Genomic DNA, 22,399 nt, shown 5'->3' with positions numbered 1-22,399 from the left:
CCATGTCTGCCTTGTTTATCTGTGATACCCACAGCATAGCATCTGGCATGTAGCAGGCAAGCAAAAACTGTTTTCTGAATGACTACAAGAATGACTTGCCCAATATTTCTAACAGCAAATTAGTGGCAGTGCTTAGGACTCTAGAGAAGAAGGCTAAAATCGGTGGGAGCTGAGATGATGTTCCATTAGCACCATGGCTGTACATGTCCTCTTCGTCCCCTTAAACAAAGAGCAAAAGACTGCCGGCCTGAGTGGCGGTGGAGAACATCCGGAGGCTCTTTGGAATATAGCTACCATGACATCAATTCACTCTACAACCTTAAAATCCACCCCAAAAGCGTCTCTGTGTCTAATTAGACTTTTGTAGCGAAAATTTGAGGGCATGAAGCCCTACACAAAACATTGAAATTCTTTTATTTATTTATTGGTAAAGATGACTGCCTAATATTTGCAAACAAAATACTTGGTTATAAGGCTCATAATTATAACACAATGCCAATTATGGAACCAGGAGAGAGCACAGAACACAGCATTCGACTACTCTTTTAGGTTAACAAGAAAAGATAAATACAATAAAAGGATATTAAAGCTGTCACCACTCCAGTAGCAGCACCCATTGCAAAAGATCCACTGAAGATCCCAAGGAAAATCCCAATGGACTTGAACATGGCTGTGACATCAAAGGTGTGACTGTTGTCTCCAGCTGGCTGGTATGCTACTATTGAGCTACAAAAGAGAGACTGTTCTTACTCCTGGAAGCAACTTTTACTTTAAAAACATTATCTGAAAAATAACTTAAAAGTACATACATACATAAAAATGTTATCCCGTGTAAAGCCTGAAAGATGAAATCACAGGAGGGGAGAAATCCAAAAATTCTTGATTCCGATTGCCAAAACAAGGACAAAAGATTACCAAAACACCCTGCGGTGGATCCAGCTAGCAAGGAAATTCAGCTTTTACTTAAATGGCAGTTTCAGGAGGCAGACCATTTTAAGGCTCTCTACGTGAAAGGTATAGCGAGCCTTTTCCTCTAGCCTCAAGATGCTGGGCACTACCATTCTTTTGTGACTCTGTTTAAGGTTTACTAGTACTGAGTGCCTGAAAGCCCTAACACACTAATGTGAACAAACTAATGACAAATTCCACTTATTTCCAGCGGAGGCATGAGAACACAAAGAAGACTGTTCAGTACTCAACCCGGTCACATTTTGTCTTTCCTATGGGAAAAAAGATGACTGAAGCACCTTTTCAACCTTTAGAATACCAGAATGGGCCCAATGCCTGATATCTATTCACTCCCTGAAATGGACTTTTATAGGAAAAAGGGCTTGAAAGGCCTTCCAAGGAATTAGAATCCACTCAACAGTACTTTTAGCATACCCAGTTGGATCCTCCACCTCACACTTCTGAAAGAAAGTCACTCTTTGAGAGGCCAACACAGGCAGTTACAGGAGACACTCTCCATCTTGAACGCACAGTCCAAAGCTAGTCTAAAAGTGTTTCTTTTAAAACAGTCACCCCAGAAAATAGAAACAGCTGAGAAAATCACTGTTGTCAGCAGGTCTCTGGCAGGAGGACCTACCGTTACTACCATCAGTTCTCATCTCAGTTAATTGAGGTACCAGTGTTTTTATGAAAAGTCCAGACTCAAAGACATCATACAAGTCATGTGAAAGAAAAGGAGAAAAAAACACATTCTCAAGAATATAATGAATTCTCCCTGTGGTTACTGCAATGATTTTTCTGGTCCAAGGTTAAAAAATGGGCTTGCTATATCATGCACGCCAAGTTCTTTTCATAACTCCTTAGTTAAGTTAAGAAAAAAAAAAAGCAAAAACAAAATCTAAGACCAAACTAAAATTTCCTAATTTTATGTGTTTTACGGAAGTATAGCACTAACATTAATTCTGGTAATGGCATCTAGAAATTTCTGAGATTCAATCTGAATTGAAAATTTTAAATATTTGTGTTTAAATGTTCAAAGTGACCAGATCACTTGGGGACAATATCATTAGATTTGATATTGTTTTAATAAATATGAATTGGCCTTTCATTTCATGCTATCTTACCTATACATATCTTCCCTACCTACCACAGTAAATGAGATCTGATGGCATTATAACATTAATACATAGCACCTGGCTGGAGAAAGAAAGGATATGGCTACAACAAGCTTTTTTCTCCCTCGTCACAGTTTTCAAAATGCTGGCTGGAACAAAATATCTACGCCACGCCTCCTGAGGCTGCTTTCTCTGGATTAGTTCACATAAATTCAAGATTCACATTAATCGTTATTTTACTCTTTAATCCCTAAGATGCACAAGAACACATGAAAAGCACTGTGGGCTGAGAACAGATGAGAGGTTTGTTTTCTTCTTTTTAGTAAAATCTTGGCCTTTGGATTGAAATCTTAACTCTTTCACATCCATCAACATTTTATCTTGAGGCAGCAACATTTTTACGAATGTTTTTTTAAATCCTGGAAGTGATACAGTGTACAATTTAGGGGGAAAAATCACCCCACCATTCCACTACCCTGACAGGTCTATCTTACTTTCCTTCTGTATTTCTTTCCCTTCTTTTTGTTGCATGCATGCTATTTCATGTTTAGTTATAACGATAATGAACACATGCTTTTAAATTCTGCTTCTTCAACTAACAATGACATAAAAATTGTTATAGCCTCTCTAACTGTGGCTTTTAAAGACTTCAAAAATGGTCCAAATGGATATAACATAATTTATTTAACATTTCCCCACTGTTAGACATTTAAAAGTGGCTTCTAATATTTTTGTTACTACAAATAATAGTGTGAAAGAATACATTTGTGCCTTTTACAAATTTCGGACTATTTCCTTGTGCTACATTCCTAGAAACAGGGTATTACTATACCCATGGCTTTTTTACATGTTGTGCAACTGCTTTCAAATACATCTGTATTACATTTTCAGAGGGAAATATAACTGTATCTCTCATTTTTTTAGTGATCATATCTATTGGTCTAGAAATTCTACTTCTAAATAACATCCTACAGAAATACTCTCAAGGATTCACAGAGATTTACACGTAAATATGTTCACTGCAGTGCTCGTGACAATAATACAATATTAGAAAATATTAATCAAAAAGGAGTTGGAGAGGTAAATCTGCAGTGCATCCATACAATGGGAAAACAGAAGTATTAATATAGCACAATGTCCAAGTGAGAAAAACAAGTTAGAGAAATGTATGTATAGTACTAGGCCATTTTTTGTTTAAAAAATTATTACTACACAGTCTTCCTCAGCAAAAAGAGGAAGATTGGCAGCAGATGTTAGCTCAGGGCTAATCTTCCTCAAAAAAAATTATTAATAGATTTATATATATGTTAATATGTGGAATATTAATGGAAAAAGTCTGGATAAAAATCTTAACAGTGGTTATTTTTGACAGCTGAAATTTTAGGAATTTTCTACTTTCTAAGTCAAATACTTTGAATTTCTGTTACAAACGTATTAATTTTATTATCATAAATAATGACAAAAGATAAAATACAAAAAAGCTGGTGATACCAATCTGTTAACAAGAATGTACGAGTAATGTAGTTTTATCACACCAGGGATCAAGAAACACTAATTTTGCTTACCCGGCATTATTGATATTTGGGGCCAGATAATTATCTGTTGAGTGATGGGTGCTGTCCTGTGTACTGAAGGATACTTAGCAGCACCCCTGGCCTCTACCCACCAGATATCAGTAGCAACCTCCTCCCATTCGTGACAACCAAAACGTCCCCAGACATTGCCAAATATCCCCTGGAAGTGGGGGCAAAATTACCCCCATCAAGAATCACTGCATGGACCATTACCAGCAGTTAACTCTTTTCATTAACAATTTTTTCTTGTTAACTGAATAGGTAAAATTGGTCATTTATTTTAACATGTATATCTCTGGTAACTAGTAAAGTTAAACAGTTTGTCATGTTTGTTTACTCACTGTACTTCTCCTTTTATAAAATGTAAATCAACCCAAAAAACATACTTTAAACTAGTATACATACAGGTCTCCAGGCTAATGGTATATCCATTCAGCGGAATACTATACAACTTAGAATTTATCTCCATCTAGACATACAGACTACACTATAGCAGTACATACACATCTACCTCCTACAGCGACATATAAGGGAACCAGCTTCACTTCACTCTCACCAGATTAAAAGTGTTAACAAAAGCAAGTAGCGTTAATCTAACAGGTCAAAATACAAAGAAAAACAACTTCCAACATAAATTTCAAGAAGGGTTGCCTTAACCTGTTAATTGCCAAACAGAACTCCTTCAGAAAGGGGTCCTCCCTCCATGCAAGGCTACTTTTATAGAATATACACATTAGAAAATCATCAAGCTAACAGAACTCAACACAAAGTAGACTATTTCTATCAAATGAAAGATGATGACAAACATCTTGTCAAGCCTTCCAGCTAGTAACCTCCCATAGCCAGTAACACAACTAGTTTTCCTTCAGTGTTTGGGTAGGAACCCATTTGTTCAACTCCATTAAGACGCTAACAAGCTCCCTGATACGATACTCTCAGATACAGCCCTTCTCGACTAGGGTTCCACCAGACTATGTCATGAATTAACTTATCTAAGTCTAGAATGGTACTAGCTCTGAACCTTCCTCAGAACTGAGAAAAGAATCACTCGAATCATTCTCTATAAGGCTGAATGCTCTCACAGAACCCTATTTGAGAAAGGCTACAATAGCAGGACAAGCACATCTCTTTGTGAGCAGTGTTATGGAAAAGGCATTCTCTTTATGACAAATTTATTCTTCACCAACAACGATATGTACACCCCAAAGCTCAAAGGCATAGGGCACAATAGTTTACAATAGGACCACAACAGAGATTTTTCTGACCCTTGATCCATTAGGGCAATGAAGAAGGAACACTCAGTAGTAAGATGATTAAGCACCAGGATAATGATCTAGGATGGGGAATTGAGGCTAAAAGGAACTGCCTGTATCTTATTCTCTTCATCTGGTAGCACTGGTGCTCTCGCAGGTTCCTATGTACTGAAAGCTTCAACAATCTTTGGAGTGTCATTTTTTTGTAACACATAAGTTACAAACACACTATCTGTTTCTACCTTCTTTGAAATAATATAAAACTTTTATTTTACACACCTATTGTCATTGAAGGTGTACACATTCAGTATCAATATTAGACACTTTAGGTTTTATTTTTTAAATTATATTTGTATTAGTTGTGGACAGCTGCAAAATATTCTGGCAATAAATAGAGGAGAGGAGTGGAATTTACATACATTGCATTCACAAAAAAGGATTTGACCTTTTGCATATCATTATACACAACATTTAAGGGATTAGTGTTATATCTCAGAAAAGGTAATTCTCCACTATGCAGTAAGGCAATGGCAGCAATCAAGCTATGTAAACTAGAGTCAGTGACTGATTACTCTTTTGTAGTTAATAAAATGGAAATTTAGGAGAGAAATAAAAATAAAGAGAAAATATAAACGGCTTTTACTTCTCTCTCATAGAAAGTTCTGGTATGGAGTAAAGGCAACTGTCTATAGGGTTAGATATTTGCTTAGTAGGAATGAGTTGGCAGGATTGAGTTCTTTAGAGGTTCAGACTCATTCTTTCACCTGCAAACACATTCTAATAACATGTATAGCAATTTCTATAATTAGATTAAACTATGGCTCATTTGCTAATTGTCTTTAAAACGTGTATTAACACTTCCAAAAATTAAAAAATGTTTCTGAAATGATTATGTCAAATAAGAGAAATACAAATTAAACTATAATGAGATATTTCTCAATCATCAAATTGGAGAAAATACAAAAGTCTGACAAATATTCTGTTGGTGAAACTATGAGGAAACAGGCACTCCCATAATTTAGTGGTTAAAGTGGAAAATGGCATAATCTCTCTGCTAGGCAATTTAGCAATGTCTAACAAAATTACAAATGTATTTGCCCTTTAACCCAAGAAACTCACTTCTGGAAATTTATCCTACCAATATAGCTATGCATGTACAAAACAGGTAAGTTCAAGGTTAATCACTGCAGCATTATTCGGGATAGCGAAGGATTGAAAACCCTTTGTTTCCAGCAATAGAAAACTGAGTAAATACACCATAGTACAGTTTATAGTATAGCACATAGACTACTATACAGCTACAAACAAAGAATGAGAAAACTGTTTTGATATAGAAAGATCTCCAGAACACAGTTATGTGAGAGAAAGCTTGGTACAGAACATATATATCATGCTACTTTTAAAGATTTTATTTTTCCTTTTTCTCCCCAAAGCTCCCCAGTACATAGTTGTATATTCTTAGTTGTGGGTCCTTCTAGTTGTGGCATGTGGGACGCCACCTCAGCATGGCCTGATGAGCGGTGCCATATCCACGTCCAGGATCCGAACTGGCAAAACCCTGGGCCACCGCGGCAGAGCGCGAAAACTTAACCACTCGGCCACGGGGCCAGCACCACGCTACTTTTAAAATAAGAAATGAGAGGCAAATAAGAATATTTATTCATATGTGTGCTTGCATATGAATAAAGAAATTCTGGGATACACAAGAAACTAATAAAAATGATTACCTATAAGGGGCTCGGGGTACAGGTGAATGAGGCCAGGAGTAAGAATACAACTTTTCAACATATACCTTTCTATATAGTTTGTTTTTGAACCATGTGAGTACATTACCTATTCAAAACATTTAATTTGGGGGCCAGCCCTGTGGCTGAGTGGTTAAGTTTGCGCACTCCGCTTCAGCAGCCCAGGGTTTCGCCAGTTGGGATCCTGGGTGCGGACACGGCACCGCTCATCAAGCCATGCTGAGGCAGCATCCCACATGCCACAACTAGGAGGACCCACAACTAAAAATACACCACTAGGTACCAGGGGGCTTTGGGAGAAAAAGGAAAAAAAAAATTTAATTTAATTAAAAAAATAAAATGTTTCATGTTATAGTGTTAAAACAGAATATAAAATTATATATATACACTACAATCACAACTATGTAAAAATATCATGCACAGAAAAAAAGAGTAAAAGAAAATGTTTTAGAATATTTACAGTAATTGTCTTTAGGTGTTGGGAGTACATAACCTTTTTTTCTTCCTTTTTCTCTTCTGCATTTTCCATGTTATCTACAAGTATGTATTTCTTCAAGAGGGAAAAAATGCCTCATCCTTTCAAATATTTCCATTCATAATGCACTTCACTCAATAAGTGACTCTCAGTTCCTAATACCCTAACATTCGATAGACAGAATATAATAAGAAAACAAACACTTACGAAGACAGCACTATGGCAACAGCATCGTTGAGGACACTTTCACCAAAAAGAAGGGCATAGAGTTCAACATCAACTTGAAGCTCGTGGAATATGGCCAGAACGGTCACTAGCAAGTAGAAAGAGTCAGAGGAATATTTAGACATTACAAATATATTCCCCTTCACAGATGATTATAATAGCTATTTAAAAAATCATTTCTTCCTCTTAGAATTCAATCCTGATAAACAGGCTCTTACCATATTAAAGATTCAGTAATTTTATGTCAATATTTTCCTTTTCCCTAATTGTGTACCTGCAATATCGCCTTTCTCTCTCTTACAAACTGTCGAAAACAACCTAGGAGGACTGAGCTGGCCTACATTCTTCACACAAATGCTAATAATTGTCTTGTACATTTCTTTTCCATAAAGAAAATGTTCCAAATTTCTTATAGACCAGGTGATCATTAATCTTTGATGACGAATATTATGAAAAGCATTTCCTGCTGTAAACTTCATCGTTTCCTTGGAGTCTTACAAGGAAGAAGGAGCGTTCACTTCTATTTGACCAGCAAATTTCAAAGCACACCGGTTTAGCAAAGAGTAGGAAATGAAAACACAAGGTTGGTTTTCGGTTGGGATAAAATTTATGACCAGAATTACAGCTGCTATATTTAACTCAATTAGAAGCCAACTATCAGGTTATTACAGCTTGAGAAGAAGAAAAAACCCCTTTTTTAGGAAACAATTATGTGAGAATTCTTAGAAAATCAGATGAGATTGAAGTTGCATTATAACTTTAATTGCTGAGTCACATACAGCTCACTTGCTAAATAAACCCAAGCAGACATGAAAAAGTATCATAACTAGAGATGGGAGAGCCTCTTCAAATGCCAATCAAAATAAGAGGAAATGTGCATTTTATAAGATATAGTTTCTACTGCAAAGCATTTCATCCGAAATATACTGATACCAAAGCTTACCAAGAGAAAACGAGAGCAGGAACAATGCTGCAGCACTTTGAAAAGAGAACCTATGCTCACCCTTCTACCAAGTGAACAATTGTAAAATAAGAGAAATATTATAGGAGCAAATGCCTACATAATTCAGAAGAAATATAACTGTCCAACTTTTATATAAGCAAAACAGTTTTGCTTGAGCCATTCAGGCAATACGCCTGCCCAAATAAAATCAGAAGACTGAAGTAACGTAGCCAATTGGATTGCTTAGATTTCTCACAGGTTTTGAAAAGTCGAGGAGCTTGCTTCTAGTGAGAGGACAGGGAAAACAGACCACCGGCTCCTTGCAAAAGCCATCCTATCTTCATGTCGACAATGGGAGCAGCTACCAACAATAGGGGGCAGCCTTGATTGTCTTTAAGGGAGCGATTTGATTTTCAGTTTTAAAGATGCTCAACTACACAAATGCCCCTGGAATGCCCTCTAGCTTTTAAAATCATCTCTTACAGAGTACAGAACAGATTTTCCTACTTCCTATGATGTCCTGTGTCATCAGAGTTTACAAAGGAATTCAGAGATAACTGGAAGATCCTATCTTTACTTGTGTTGGATGACAATTCAAGATGATGATTAACTTACAAGGTCAAAGGTAAAACAGAACAAACTTCTACCAAGGTCCTGAAGTCTAGTAAAAGAAAACTTGCATCCTCAGTTCAAAAACTGCAGCCTCTGTTCCCATTCCTACGTCTTCGGCCCACATAGTCTCTAAATTCCTCGTCTGGGTGTAGCTGTGAAGCTCAGTAACACAGTAGCAGGAAAATGACAACCTAACGTGTACAGTTAAATTCATTCTCCAGCTGTGCTCTATCAAAACTATTTTATAACCATAAACCCAATTTTATGAAAACAATTCTTTAATGTATATTAAACCCCCAATGACCCAAAGTCACACTTGTAGTAGCACAACTGCCTTCTGACAATCATTTAAAAACTTTTTTCTTACTCTTAAATGCAGACAGCTGAAGGTGAACAGAAGATTTTTAAGCAATTGGTTTTCTGGAAGCTTGAAAGGATGTGTATAATTATTACGCAGTTTAAGCTAGCTCATCTTCTCCTATACCCAGTTACTAGGGATAGACACCAACCTGAATTCCTAAAGAAAATATCTTACAGCCCTTGTCTAAACAGCATCAAATTGTGGACCGGTAATAGGCAAATATGCTAAAACAAAAGAAAATCAAATAAATCTGTGCTTAAGTCAAAAGGAACCATGAATTTTGGTTTTTTCCCCACAATTGGAAAGTATAGTACTATGGGAGATACCTAATCATGAATTCCACCCCTCAAAGGAAGAATTACCCACATGTGCTTTGACAGCAAAACACTTCCTGAAGTGCTTAAGCTTCACGCTCATGGAAAACATACCTGGATCAGTTGCCGAAACGATGGCACCAAAGAGCAGGCAATCTGTAAAGTAAAAATCTCCTGCAAGTTGTCCAGTTACTTTCATCAGTGTTACACAGCCGTACATTATTGACCTGTTCAATGAACACATTTCTACTTGAGAAAAAACGTCAACTGTTAAAGAAGTTAGAATAAAGTAAGAATAAGAAGATGGGTCTACTGTAGTACTCATGACTAATCCCAAATTTAATTCATGTCATTTAATTATAGTAACACCTTGGCCTTAAGGAAAACTCAAACAACTTATTATCTATGTCAATACATCTTACTGCAAAAGTCCTTAGACACATTCAGGAATACAATACTGCATAAATCAAATATGCATTACTTTAAAATTATAATTTGAAGGTTAAAAAGTGTTTTAAGCTTCAAATACTTACCCAATTACAAAACAAGAAATTGCAGTTCCAAGAAAAGCATATGCTAGGATAGACCCAAGGTTTCGAAAGAAATGTCTCTGACAAAAAAAAAAGTTACACTGTGTTAGAATACTTACCAATTATCTGAAAAAGAAAAGGTTTTCTATTCTGGTGTGCTATGCTAATATTAAATGCATTATTCATTAAAGGAAATAAGTAAGAGGAAGACTTTTTGTACAGGCATAAATTTCAGCATCTAAAAAGGATAAGGCAAGGCGAAGGGAGGGAAACTTGGAAAGAACTGCCTGTTTTTGAAGTGTCAAAGACGATAAAGCCCATGGAGTTTAAGGTGGTTCAAAGCATATGAAATACAAAAGCACTTACTCTTTTCAGACTATATCCTGCATAAAATATGATAGGAGGAAGTAATATGTTGAAAAACACTTCCGGATCAAAAGTAACCTGTTAAAATAAAGAGTTCTCTTAGATGAATTCCCTTAGAAGACCTCATATTACATTACCAATTCTCAAAAAGAAAAAAGATTAAATGTTAAACTGGTAAAAGGCAAGAATATTACTGTGGTAACTGAAAAATATTTCATATGGGATAGCTGTTGTTCCACTTCTCAACCAACGACAAGGAGACAGTGTTGGAGCAATCAGTCAAGTCACAGCTGTGCAAAGTGTGTTCAAATACTATCATACCAAAAATCTTAAAAATAGGAGAAAGCATGAACATATCCGAGCTCTAAATAAAAGAGACCCAAAACTGGGAACACAAAATTTGGCGGTACATCTTTATTGTTGGCAAAAGGAAACAGATCTCTTGCATAGGTAACATCTCTAAAGGTATACAACATAATACTATGGTAAAAAGTTTCTGGACAAGTCATATTTCGAGTCATGACAGCCCACTTCTTTTAACACTGATTCCCTATAATAATACAGATGCCCCCTTCTGTTCAGAAGGCTGTAGTAGGATTTGACATGAACACAAAGCAGCTACACACATACCCATGCTAAAATTTCACGTACTAGAACTTTTAAGGAACTGGAATTTTCCAAGGGTGGAAAGAATTCTTGCTGCAAAGTGAACTTTAAGTTCATATGAAAATTTAAAGCATTAAAGATGGTCAGGAACACCATCTTTAACCAAGTAGGTATAAAAGCCAAGTCATGCCAATGTAGAAGCCAGAAGTGGAGGCAAACAGCCAAGGGAGGGCAAAAACAGAGACATGAGCAAAGAGGCCCTGAGAAGATTCATGATAGAAACTATGAGGGGGCAGGAGAAAACAGCTCCAGGAAGGTCTGGGAGCCAGACAGACTGCAACCCAACCTCCTACATATAGCTTTAGGCACAGCATAGGACAATAACTGATATTCAGATTGAGGCCCCTGAAGTTATGCCAGATTCTGACTCAAAGAAAGGTTAAATTGTGCTCAGTATAAAATACCATCAAAGTAAGAAAGAATTCAAAGAAATATTAATGGACTATTCTAGGTTTTATCAAATAAACTCAATGTGCTGAAGTATATAAAACTCTGAGGACCATCCGCAAATTCAAAGAAATGCTTATAAATTCTGCTGAACTCAATACTGGTCACCATTTATTAGAACTGTCAACATCACAGAGTGAAACAAAAAAGGTTATAGTACTTAGCCTCAATCAGAAAAGGAAATGTACAGACAGGTCCATTTCCTTGGCATTACATTACATTCATTAATTGAGGTTTTATTCCATTTTAAAAGACTGATTATTTTAAATATCATTAAAAATTCACTATTTATTTTTCTCCTGAGTCACTCTGTTGCTAGTTATACACTTTTTTAAAAGTACAGAGATTCCCTTTAACTAAGAACTTACCTTTCTAAGCATTTCATTATCTTGAACGTTATTGAGTTCATGTGAACTAATCTCTCCTTTCAGCGTATACTCATAAAATTTTCCACTAACATTTACCAATAAGGTAGTTGGGCTTGACTGCACTTCACAGCTCAGGGTCACATTATTTACATCGCTTGGAACATGAATCCCATATCGAAGCACAAGGCCCACCAAGAGACCTGGAAATAATAAAAGAACAATATAAGCTCTTCTTTCGGAGGGAGACTACTTCTTTTGTACCCTACACATACCTTTGGACTGACAGCAGAAAATCTCTTACCATAGCCCCTGTGGTTCAGAACCAATTTTTAGACCAAGTGCAGTTACATTTTAAAGTATTACTAAATTCACAAACCTAAGAGTCCAATATTCATATAATCCACTGGGACAAGAGGGAAAAACATTCCCTAGGGTAAACAGCACGTAACACTGCATTTCTAGATCAAGATGTAAATAAGTGATTAGGTAGGGAACAAAATGAGGAAATACCTCCAAATCATCTGCACACAGAATATGCTCCAAGGTGTCCCCACCCAACAGTGTAATCATGTTAGAAATGTGTTTACCACTCCCATCTACTAATTCACAAGATTAAACAAATACGTTTCTCAAGTTATTCCTAAAGCACATGGCTGGCCCAATAATAGCCATTTAACAAACTGGAAAGTCAACAATACTTGTAGACTGATTGAGTTCTTCTACTGCTAAAGGATCAGATTTTAATTTTAAAATACAGTCATGCATTGCTTAACAACAGGGATATGTGCTGAGGAATGCGTCATCAGGAGATTTCCTTGTTGTGTGAACATCATAGTGTGTACTTACACACACCTAGATAGTATAGCCTACTATACATCTAGGCTGTATGGTACTCATCTTATGGGACCACTGTCGAATATGCGGTCTGTCCTTGCCTGAAACATCATTATGCGGTGCATGATTGTACAGGCTTCAAAATCAAAACATGGAATAGAAGTCTTGAATCTGGCACTATAATATCAACATATTGCTAGGATTTTACCCAGATCATCATACTGATATTCAAATATGCACAATGTTCTAGGTACTATAAACCTACACTGATCAAATTGTTTAAAAACAGATTTATTGAGATATTCACATAATACAAATTTTACCATTTAAACTGTACAATTCAGCGGCTTTTAGTATATTCATGAAGTTGTATATTGATCACTACTATCTAATTCCAAAACATTTTCATCGCTCAAAAAAGAAACTCCATACCTATTAGCAGTCACTCTCCATTTCTTCCAGCCTCTGGCAACCACTAATCTACTTTATCTATATATAGATTTGCCTATTCTGGACATTTCGTATAAATAGAATCCTACAATATGCGACCTTCTATGTCTGGCTTCTTTCACTTAGCATAATTTTTTCAAGGTTTATCCATGTTGTAGTATGTATCAGAACTTCATTTCTTTTTATGGTCAAATAATATCTCATTGTATAGATATACCTCAACTGGAAATTGAACTCAAAGTTCTGGAATGTTCTATCACTATTAATAGTTACATTTTACCTGCCTGTCTCCCTTCACTCTACCCAGCCAGCCATTGTTTTAATATATGTGAATGGCGTATTATGCTATGTAGGCTCCCAGGGTTCAGAGAGGAAAACAAGAGCCCTCCTTAAAGTAGCTCTCAGTCCAGTTAGCGAAAACAGACTGTAGAAACAATTATAATATGATCTATATGTATACAAGGTGTTCTAAAAACAGAAAAGAGATACCTAACGAAGCCTGAGGGAGTGGGACACTAGGGAAGTCTTTCCAGAGGTGTTACCTAAGCAGGTAATAAAGTACAAGAAAAGGTTTTCCAGGCAGGAGGAATAGTAGTACATATCCAGTCAAGGAGGAGGGAGGGAACACAGCCCATTCAGGAATCCCAAGTCCTTCAGTATGGCTGGGTTATAAAGCGACCAGAGTTGGGGTGTGAAAAGGTCAGCAGGAGCTGAATCTTAAAAGACCCTGCACGTTGGGGAAAGGTGTTAGACTTTATCCCGAAAGCAAAAAGAAGTCATAGAAGGGTTATAAGCAGGGGCTTGACATCAGAGTTCTATTTTAGAAAGACTGGTCTAGACAACAGAGGTTCGAAAAGGCCAGAGAGAAGGCCACAGCAGTCATCCAGGCATTAAGAGCTCAGGACCTAATCTAAGAGAGTAGAGACAGGGAAAGAGAAGGATTTTTAGAAGCTATTATCTTTCAGAAGGATATGGTGACTGAGTAGACTGGGAGGAAGGGAGATGAAAGACTACAAGAAGTCTAAACCGACGCAGCAACTCAGTGGGTAAGCTGGCTTGAACAACCAGGTGGGTAGCAGGGCCATTCAGTGATACAGGGAACAGATCTGCCAGGGAAAATGCACAGTCCAGTTTTGGACATGCTGAGTTTGATGTACTTTCGACACATGCATAGTTGAGTATGTGGGATCTGGAACTCAAAGAGGGCCGGGGCGGGGGGGGGGGGGGGGGGGCGGGGATGGGTCTCAACTGGAGATAAACACTTGGCAGGCATAAGATGGCTGAAGTCAGATGTGGATGAGATTACCTGGGGAGCAAATAAAATGGGAAGAGGACTATGGATATATGTCTGGAGTTTTATCTCAATATTTAATAGCGAACATTAAGGGGCCAACATTAAGTAGAGGAGGAGGAGCTGATGAAGGAGTCTAAGGAGGAAAAGCCACAGGAGCAGGAAGAAAAGAGGCGGAAGTGATGAAAACTAGCACATGCTACAACAAAGTCAAGGAATACAGGCATTAAAAATTGTCCATTAGGTTTGGCAATAAGAAGGTCATAAGTGGCCTTGGTAAGAGCAATTCCAGTGGAGCAGTGGGGGCAGAAGCCAGAGTAGAGTGGGAAGTGATGAAAGAGGAATGGGGGGGCGTAAGAGGAGTAGTTGGTTGGGAAGGGGTAACGGAGTGGAGATGAGGAATCCTTCTAATCAATTTATAGTCACACATATTTTTTTAAAGTGAGCAGCAATGAGTAACTGGTAAACAGTATGACATCAACTTTTTAAAAAGTTTTAACAAAAGTTCAGATTTAAAATAAGGGAAAGAGAAAATAATATCCAAAATATATAAAGAACTTAGACAACTCAACAGAAAAAAACAAATAATCCAATTAAAAAAACGGGCAGAAGATCTGCATAGACATTTTCCCAAAGACATACAGATGGCCAACAGGGACACGAGAAGGTGCTTAACATCACTAGTCATCAGGGAAATGCAAATGAAAACCACAATGAGATATCACCTCACACCTGTTACAACGGCCATTATCAAGAAGACAAGAGATAAGTGTTGGTGAGCACGTGGAGAAAAGGGAACCCTTGTGCACTGTTGGTGGGAACATAAATTGGTGCAGCCACTACGGAAAACAGTATGGAGGTTCCTCAAAAAATCAAAAATACGGGGGCTGGGCCCATGGCCGAGTGGTTAAGTTCATGCACTCTGCTTTGGCAGCCCAGTGTTTCACCGGTTCGGGTCCTGGCGCGGCCATGGCACCGCACATCAGGCCATGCTGAGGCGGCATCCCACATGCCACAACCAGAGGCACTCACAACTAGAATATGCAACTATGTACTGGGGGGCTTTGGGGAGAAGAAGAGGGAAAAAAAAGAAGATTGACAACAGATGTTAGCTCAGGTGCCAATCTTTAAAAAAGAAAATCAAAAATAGTATTATCATATGATCCACCAATTCCACTTCTGCATATTTATTGGAAGAAAACGAAAACAGTAACTTGAAAAGATATCTGCACCTCCATGTTCACTGCAGCATTATTTACAATAGCCAAGGTAAGGAAACAACCTAAGTGTCCATTGATAGATGAATGGATAAAGAAATTGTGGTATTATATACACAATGAATTATTCAGCCGTAAAAAAAGAACGAAATCTTGCCATTTGCAACAACATGGATGGACCTCGAGGGCAGTATGCTAAGTGAAATAACAGACAGAGAAAGGCAGATACCGTATGATCCCTCTTATATGTGGAATCTAAATAAAACAAAAACAAAAGCCCACAAGCTCATAGATAGAGAGAGCAGACTGGTGGTTGCTAGAGGCGGGGGGTGGGAGTTGGGAGAAATGGGTGAAAGGGGTATAAATTTATTTAAAGATCTTAAAAAATAATAAAATAAATGAAAGATACACTTTGAAAATATCTCACCTCCAAAAATCACAATAAAAAAGTGATAGCTGGGTATCAATTGTTTGATAAACATAACTTGGAAGAGAAAAGGCTACAGATGCACAGTCATCCAGCCCATATGATACAGAAACAGCTCTTTTCTCTACTACTCCGTAAGATCTCCTAATTAAGAGGCTCGGTAAAAGTTGTTCCCATATATTTATGTGCAAAAATCACAGTTAAGCTGCTACAAATAGTTAGAAATAGCAACAGAAATTCTTCCGTGTCCCCAAGCCTGACTGTGTAGGAACAGTACCCACTGGTTCTACTGCACCTGACCCGATGCTGAAACATCACTGGGTGCCCTGACGAGGGCTCAGCACTTGGACAGATTTCAAACACACACCTCAGCAGTTAAAATAGCAGCAAGGAGAATAATGACTTAGGTTGGAAGAAATCAGGATCCTTTTATCACAGCATCAAACATCTGAAAAGTTGGAAATTATCTGAATAAAGTTGACAGATCAAGTTAATTTGGGTTGTGTGAAAGGTCAAATCCTAATCATGGAGTTAAAGCACTTCTCAGTAAAGAGAAAATACACAAAAAGAGTGCTTTGTTAAGGGGATAAGGCAGAAACTTCTAACCTCCTACATAGAGAGAGGCACAGAGAATACTGATATCATAAAATTTAAAATTACCAAACAGGCAACAAAAAATACAACCACAAAGAAATATCTTCCACAAAACAAAGAGTTCCCAATCCCCTTACACTTTCCTGACCCTCTTGCTCTAGAAACACTCCCAGGGGTAAAGAACTCAGTGTCACCTAAGGTCCCACCATTGTATGAGGCTCACAGTGGAAATTGGTTTTCTCATGGATTTCAGCCCATTCTTCCAGCTTACCACATTAGAAACCTCTGATAGTCAAAAATATGGAAGGAATACCACTGAGGTGTTAAGTGTGACCAAAACTGATAAAATTTCTACAAATTAAAAAGTATACTTGTGTACGTATATATTTATATATATGTGTGTGTGTGTATATGTATATAAGATGTATCTACTTCTCAAAGAACGCTGTTAGATTCTGTCTTAAAAAGCTAATTCAACCTCAAGATACCCAAAAAAGTCAAGGCTTTTGCTGAACTCTAGTTAGTTTTACATGTGTTTATTCATCTTTTTGTCTCCTCGCACATTCTCTAAGGCAGCTCTTCCATCCTTTATCCTCCTTCTCAAGTCCTCAATCTCAATGCCTACTTTTCTGAGAAGCTGGATGCCATTTGATGTAAGGTGCCTGAATTCCAAGCCTCTCCATCTCAATGTAAGCTCACTTTTCCTTAGCCCCTCTCTCAGGAAAGATAAACCTCTTTTCCAAGGAAATCCTTTTACCTAGGACCTGGAACCAATCTCCATCCTAATTGTGTCTGCATATATTATTTGATCCTTATAACCTCATCAAATAGATACTATTATAAATCTCTCAGTCATTATTTCCTCATCTATAAAATGGGGATAAATGATTTGACCAACATTATTTGGCACTAAGTGATGAAACCAGGACTGGAATCTGGGTTTTCTATTTCCAACGCCTCTATAGTTTTCTACTCATCTCCTCACTGTCACGTCACCACTGACTGCTTCTCCAGTGGTTCCCCTTCATCTATTCTCCATTCTCCCAAAGCCTTCTCTTGCAACCCCCTCAAAAGCCCCACAACTTGAAGTATTGCCTCTTGACATATCTGATCTTATGACATTGATTACAGTATAGTGAAGGAGGAAAAGCACAAGTCTGGAAGTCAGATAGGTGTATGAATTCTGGTTCCATGAAGTTCTAGTCTGGGATCTTAGGGCAGATAACCTCTCACTGAACTTCAGTTTCGTCATATGTAGTGATGATAATATCAGCCCGTTTTATCTTTATTGTTAAATCTTTTCAACATGACGCAAAATGGTTAGGGGCTAAGAGGAATGGGGCTTTTGAGCCAGACTGACTGGGTTTGAATCCTGGCTCAATACTTACAAGTTATGCGACTTCAGGCAGGTCATTTAACCTTCCTGTACCCCAATTTCCTCATCTGTAAAATGGGAAAGATAATCGTACCCATCTCACAGGGTTGTTATAAGGTTTAAATGAAATGATACTTTAGAGCACCTAGAAGTGTCTAACACATTATAATGCTCAAGAAACACCACCTATTAAGTCCCCGGATTGCAGATGCTTCGTGGGCAGGGATGATGACTCACATCTGTATTTCCCATCATATCTCTCACATCAAAGATGCTTAATAAATATTTATTGATGAATCACATTAGTTAAGCCCAGGACTCTGGATGCTGTAAATTTAAGGTAAAACAAGTGTTTCTCCCCTTTTGCTTTTTATACCATCTGTAAGCACGCTGCAGTGAGTGATCACTCTTCAGACTTAACTAACTACCCTGACGATTTTTACTAATGGTGACTCATTTTTAAGCTTCTTAAGCAAGCTAGCCCAATGAAAAGAACGCTTGGGGGCTTTGACACTGTGTTTGTAACTGAAGCAATTAGGCTATATTACAATCCAGAAACTGACCACATTGGCAATTTAATCTTTTTTTCTTTTTCTTTTTTACCCTTGCTTCTCAAAAAGATTAAGGAAAGACTTGGGGCTGGCCCCGTGGCTGAGTGGTTAAGTTCGCAGGCGGCCCAGTGTTTCGTTGGTTCGAATCCTGGGCGCAGACATGGCACTGCTCATCAAACCACGCTGAGGCAGCGTCCCACATGCCACAACTAGAAGGACCCACAACAAAGAATATACAACTATGTACCAGGGGGCTTTGGGGAGAAAAAGGAAAAAATAAAACCCTTTGACCTAGTCCCATCTATTTGCAAACTGGACTGGAGAGTGAGTTAGGAGGCTGTTCATCCAGTCTCAATGGCCCATACTGAGAAAATGGAACAGGTTAAAGAACGCCAAGTTGTGGCAAATCAGTGCCAGATGTGGCCCCCAGGTAACACTCCTCCATTTTATATTCCACAAGAGATGCCCTGTTTTTCCTTCACAAAATACTAACACCAAGGTACTCCATCACTTTTTATTAACTTAGAAACGTCAGGAAACGCAATTAGGAATCCCACTTTTCTACTTCAGCCCAAGAGTTAGATGAGGTTAATGATATCAGCTACTAAAGAGCAAATATTTTCAGGGCAACTCTAAGTCTCCATATGGTTTTTTAAAAAATACTAGTTTGCTTCTCAAGTTACAAGACTGAGCAATTAAAACAACTGTTCCAAGCCTAACCTGAGACAATGCAGTTATAACAGCAATAATAATCGTATCATAGCTATCGTTTATTAAGCATTTACTTTAGATGTCAGGTACTAAGTTAAAAACATTTCTTCCTCACAATAATCCTACTATCATTGTTCCCAATTTATATATGACAGTGTAGGAGGGTAAGGGACTTGCCTAAGATCACAGAGCTACTGGCACAGAGGGACAGCAAACCAGGTATGACTTTAAGCAGGGGTTGGCAAACTTTGGTGGCAGTCTATTTTTGTATGGCCCAGGAGCTAAGAACCGTTTTTACATTTTTAAAGGTTTGGCAAAAGGAAAAACAAAGAAGAAAATGCAACAGAGACACACAGACCTATGTGACCCACAAAGTCAACAATATTTACTGTCCAGCCCTTTACAGAAAAAAATTGCAGACCTCTGGTCTAAAGCCTTGCACCTTTAACCACTACATCATACTCTCTCCATATATATAGGAAAGCAGTTTCTGTGATCGTTTCCTCATTTTAACACCATAATACTCATAATACTCACTTGGCATTTAACTGAATTTAAGATGCCATTATTTGCTGTCTACTCAAGAAGGATAAGTTCCTTGAAGGTGGGGATCTAATATTTCTTCGTATTTTGTGTGCATAACACATAGTAGGCTGGTTAGCAAATGTCTGTTGAGGATAGTAAATAAATCACACACTTATACAGAGAAATTATATAGAGCTGTATACCTTATGTGGCCAATTTAGCTTAAGGGATGCTGCAAACAAAATGCAAAAAAACATGAAATATGAAAACCACCTAATACGTCTAAAAGCTAAGAATCCTAGGGAGTAGAGAGATTTTGCACGGAGGCTTAGAATTTCAATACTTTACAAATGAAAAAATAAGCCTGAGTTCATGCATCTTCCTGATGCACACAACTACCTTTCCTCACTACCCTTGCGATGCTCATTCCAGATATTTGTATTTACTGGAAAGGGGGGCAGGGAGTGCATGGAGAAACGCCTTTTTGTGTCAAGGCTTCTTCTACCTTCCAAGTCTGAGAAATTAAGGCCCAACAGCTCATCAGTTTAAGCCTGTTCCAAATGAAGATACTCTTCCCTCATGTACTGCACAGAAAGGACTGTGTGTCCGCCCTCATCTCTTCAGCCATCTATACCCTCACAGTCATCTTAGATTAAGACAGTCAGCAATATGCATCTTTTCCTCTCATGAGGCCCCAGGGCAGTCCAAAACGCCTCTGAGCCCATGGTTTGATTTGCCCTTCTCTCCTCAAGACCAAGAAATCAAAATAAATAAATAAGAAACCTCAGAAAGAAAGCACACCTAAGACATAAAAACTGAAGCCATCGACTCAGCGATCCGTCAATAACCTGCTGCCACCAGCAAGTCACCCATACTGCATATGCGTGGTGGTGTTCGTAATTACTGTTTGGCTGAACTGATCAGCGTATAGTACAACACACTGCTGGGAGATCCTTAACTCTTCCTTGTCCTCGTTTCGGTACGCCTGAATTAGAAGGGTCAACCACACGTATCCCTGTCAGATATTACAAGCATAGTACAATAAACCAGGACGTCATTAAAAATGCCCTAAGCCTTCTTTAGCTTCTTTCGCCTTCAGGTTTGTACTTGGGCTCCACTGGAGTAAGGTTTTCATTCTCAACCTCGAAGGACAGGGCGTAGCAAGAGCTGGGTGATGGGTAAAGGTGGCCTCTGGCTCCAAAAGAACGCCAGATTCTGAGCAGTAGAGATACTACTGCAGCTTCAATGGACCTTAAACAAACGGACACCCCAGAGAAATGGATCGCTGTGCTGTCTTCCCCTCCCCCAGCCCCTAGCCCAATCCGAGACACCGCACCCACTCCCTTCCCATCCTCAGTCCCGGTCCCGAGCTTGGGAGGCAGAGGAGGAGGGAGTGCAGAAGAAAAAGGGGGTGGGGTCGGAGGGAAAAAAGGTGTGAAGAAGCAGAGGAAATGGGGGTTGAGGAAGAAATGGGGCGAGGCAGAGAAACGGGGGGCGTAGCAAAAAAAAGGGGAGTGAAGCAGAGAAATGGGAATGGGGGACGAGGCGAGGCAGAAGATGGAAGGAATCAGAAGGGGAGTCGAACGTAGGCCGAGCAGGGCCAGGAGGGGAGGCCCAGCAGCCGGCAGGCAGAGAAGGGGGAGCGCCAGGGGCGGACAGGGGGTTGAGGCACTTGCCATAAATCATCGCCAGGCCAGTTTCGTGCAGGAAGCGGGCCCGGCGGTGCTTGAAGAGCCAGATCGTGAGAATGGTGAGGGTGAGCAGCAGGATGAAGATGAGCAGGTTGGCGCTGTCCTGCCGGTGGCTCTCCTCCGCCTGCTTCTCGGACACGATCTCTTCGTCCATGGCTCTCGCCGCTCCGCCAGCGCCGTCCAAAGCCCCGGCCCAGCCAAAGACGCCCACTGCGAGGAGCAACCAGAGCGGCCGCATGAGCCGGCGGGCCCGGGGGCCGCCGCCGCCCACAGCGCGGCGGAGGGGCGCCCGCAGCCAGCCGCGCCGAGCCATGACTCCCCCCACCCCGCGCCCCGCTCCTCACCCGCAGCCGCCCGCGGTCGGACCACTCCCCGAGGGCTCACGGGAAAGGGGCGGGGCCCCAGAAGGCCGTCGGAGCGCGCGCGGCCCCCGCTGCCGCCGCCGCCGCCCTTAAAGGGGACGCGACACTCCTAGCCCGTTCGGCCCGTGCCTTTGCCCTTCTCTCCCCCGCCACTCCAGCTCCTCCCCGCCCCGGACGCGCACGCTCGGGCGCTGCCTGGGAATGAAAGGCCGTCGAATCTAGTCTAGTCTTCTAGAAAAGAAACCTCGACTGGCGTAATCAAGCAGAGGCAGATTGCGCTCTGTCTCCTTTGATCCTATTCTTAGAGCGCTCAGGGGAATGGATCTTTCATAACCCATCTCAATATCGTCCCCCAGCGTCTCTTAACAGGATAAGAAGTTGTCTCCTTGGGAGGGGCCTAAATCTTCCTCTCTGTAATTTAAAGTGGAT

The 22,399-nt window shown here is 39.4% G+C and overlaps 1 protein-coding gene across 4 annotated transcripts in view; it reads right to left on the bottom strand.

Annotated features, from left to right (window-relative positions):
- SLC9A6 (solute carrier family 9 member A6) overlaps positions 1–22,399 on the bottom strand; it is a 69,797-nt gene that overhangs the window by 38,485 nt on the left and 8,913 nt on the right. For 2 of the 4 annotated variants that reach the window (XM_070257859.1, XM_070257860.1), the window contains 7 exons: positions 21,594–21,818; positions 11,943–12,142; positions 10,462–10,539; positions 10,099–10,175; positions 9,680–9,792; positions 7,318–7,423; positions 591–726 (listed from right to left, as the gene is read on the bottom strand). In XM_070257859.1, coding sequence (XP_070113960.1) covers positions 591–726; positions 7,318–7,423; positions 9,680–9,792; positions 10,099–10,175; positions 10,462–10,539; positions 11,943–12,142; positions 21,594–21,762 — 879 coding nt within the window. In that variant the 5' untranslated portion in view covers positions 21,763–21,818. The other 2 variants (XM_070257858.1, XM_070257857.1) reach the window with 2 other exon arrangements.

Source organism: Equus caballus, chromosome X (assembly GCF_041296265.1).
Source record: "Equus caballus isolate H_3958 breed thoroughbred chromosome X, TB-T2T, whole genome shotgun sequence".
Classification (NCBI taxonomy): domain Eukaryota; kingdom Metazoa; phylum Chordata; class Mammalia; order Perissodactyla; family Equidae; genus Equus; species Equus caballus.
The sequence above is the reverse complement of the archived record's forward strand: the minus strand, read 5'-3'. Positions and strand labels throughout refer to the sequence as shown.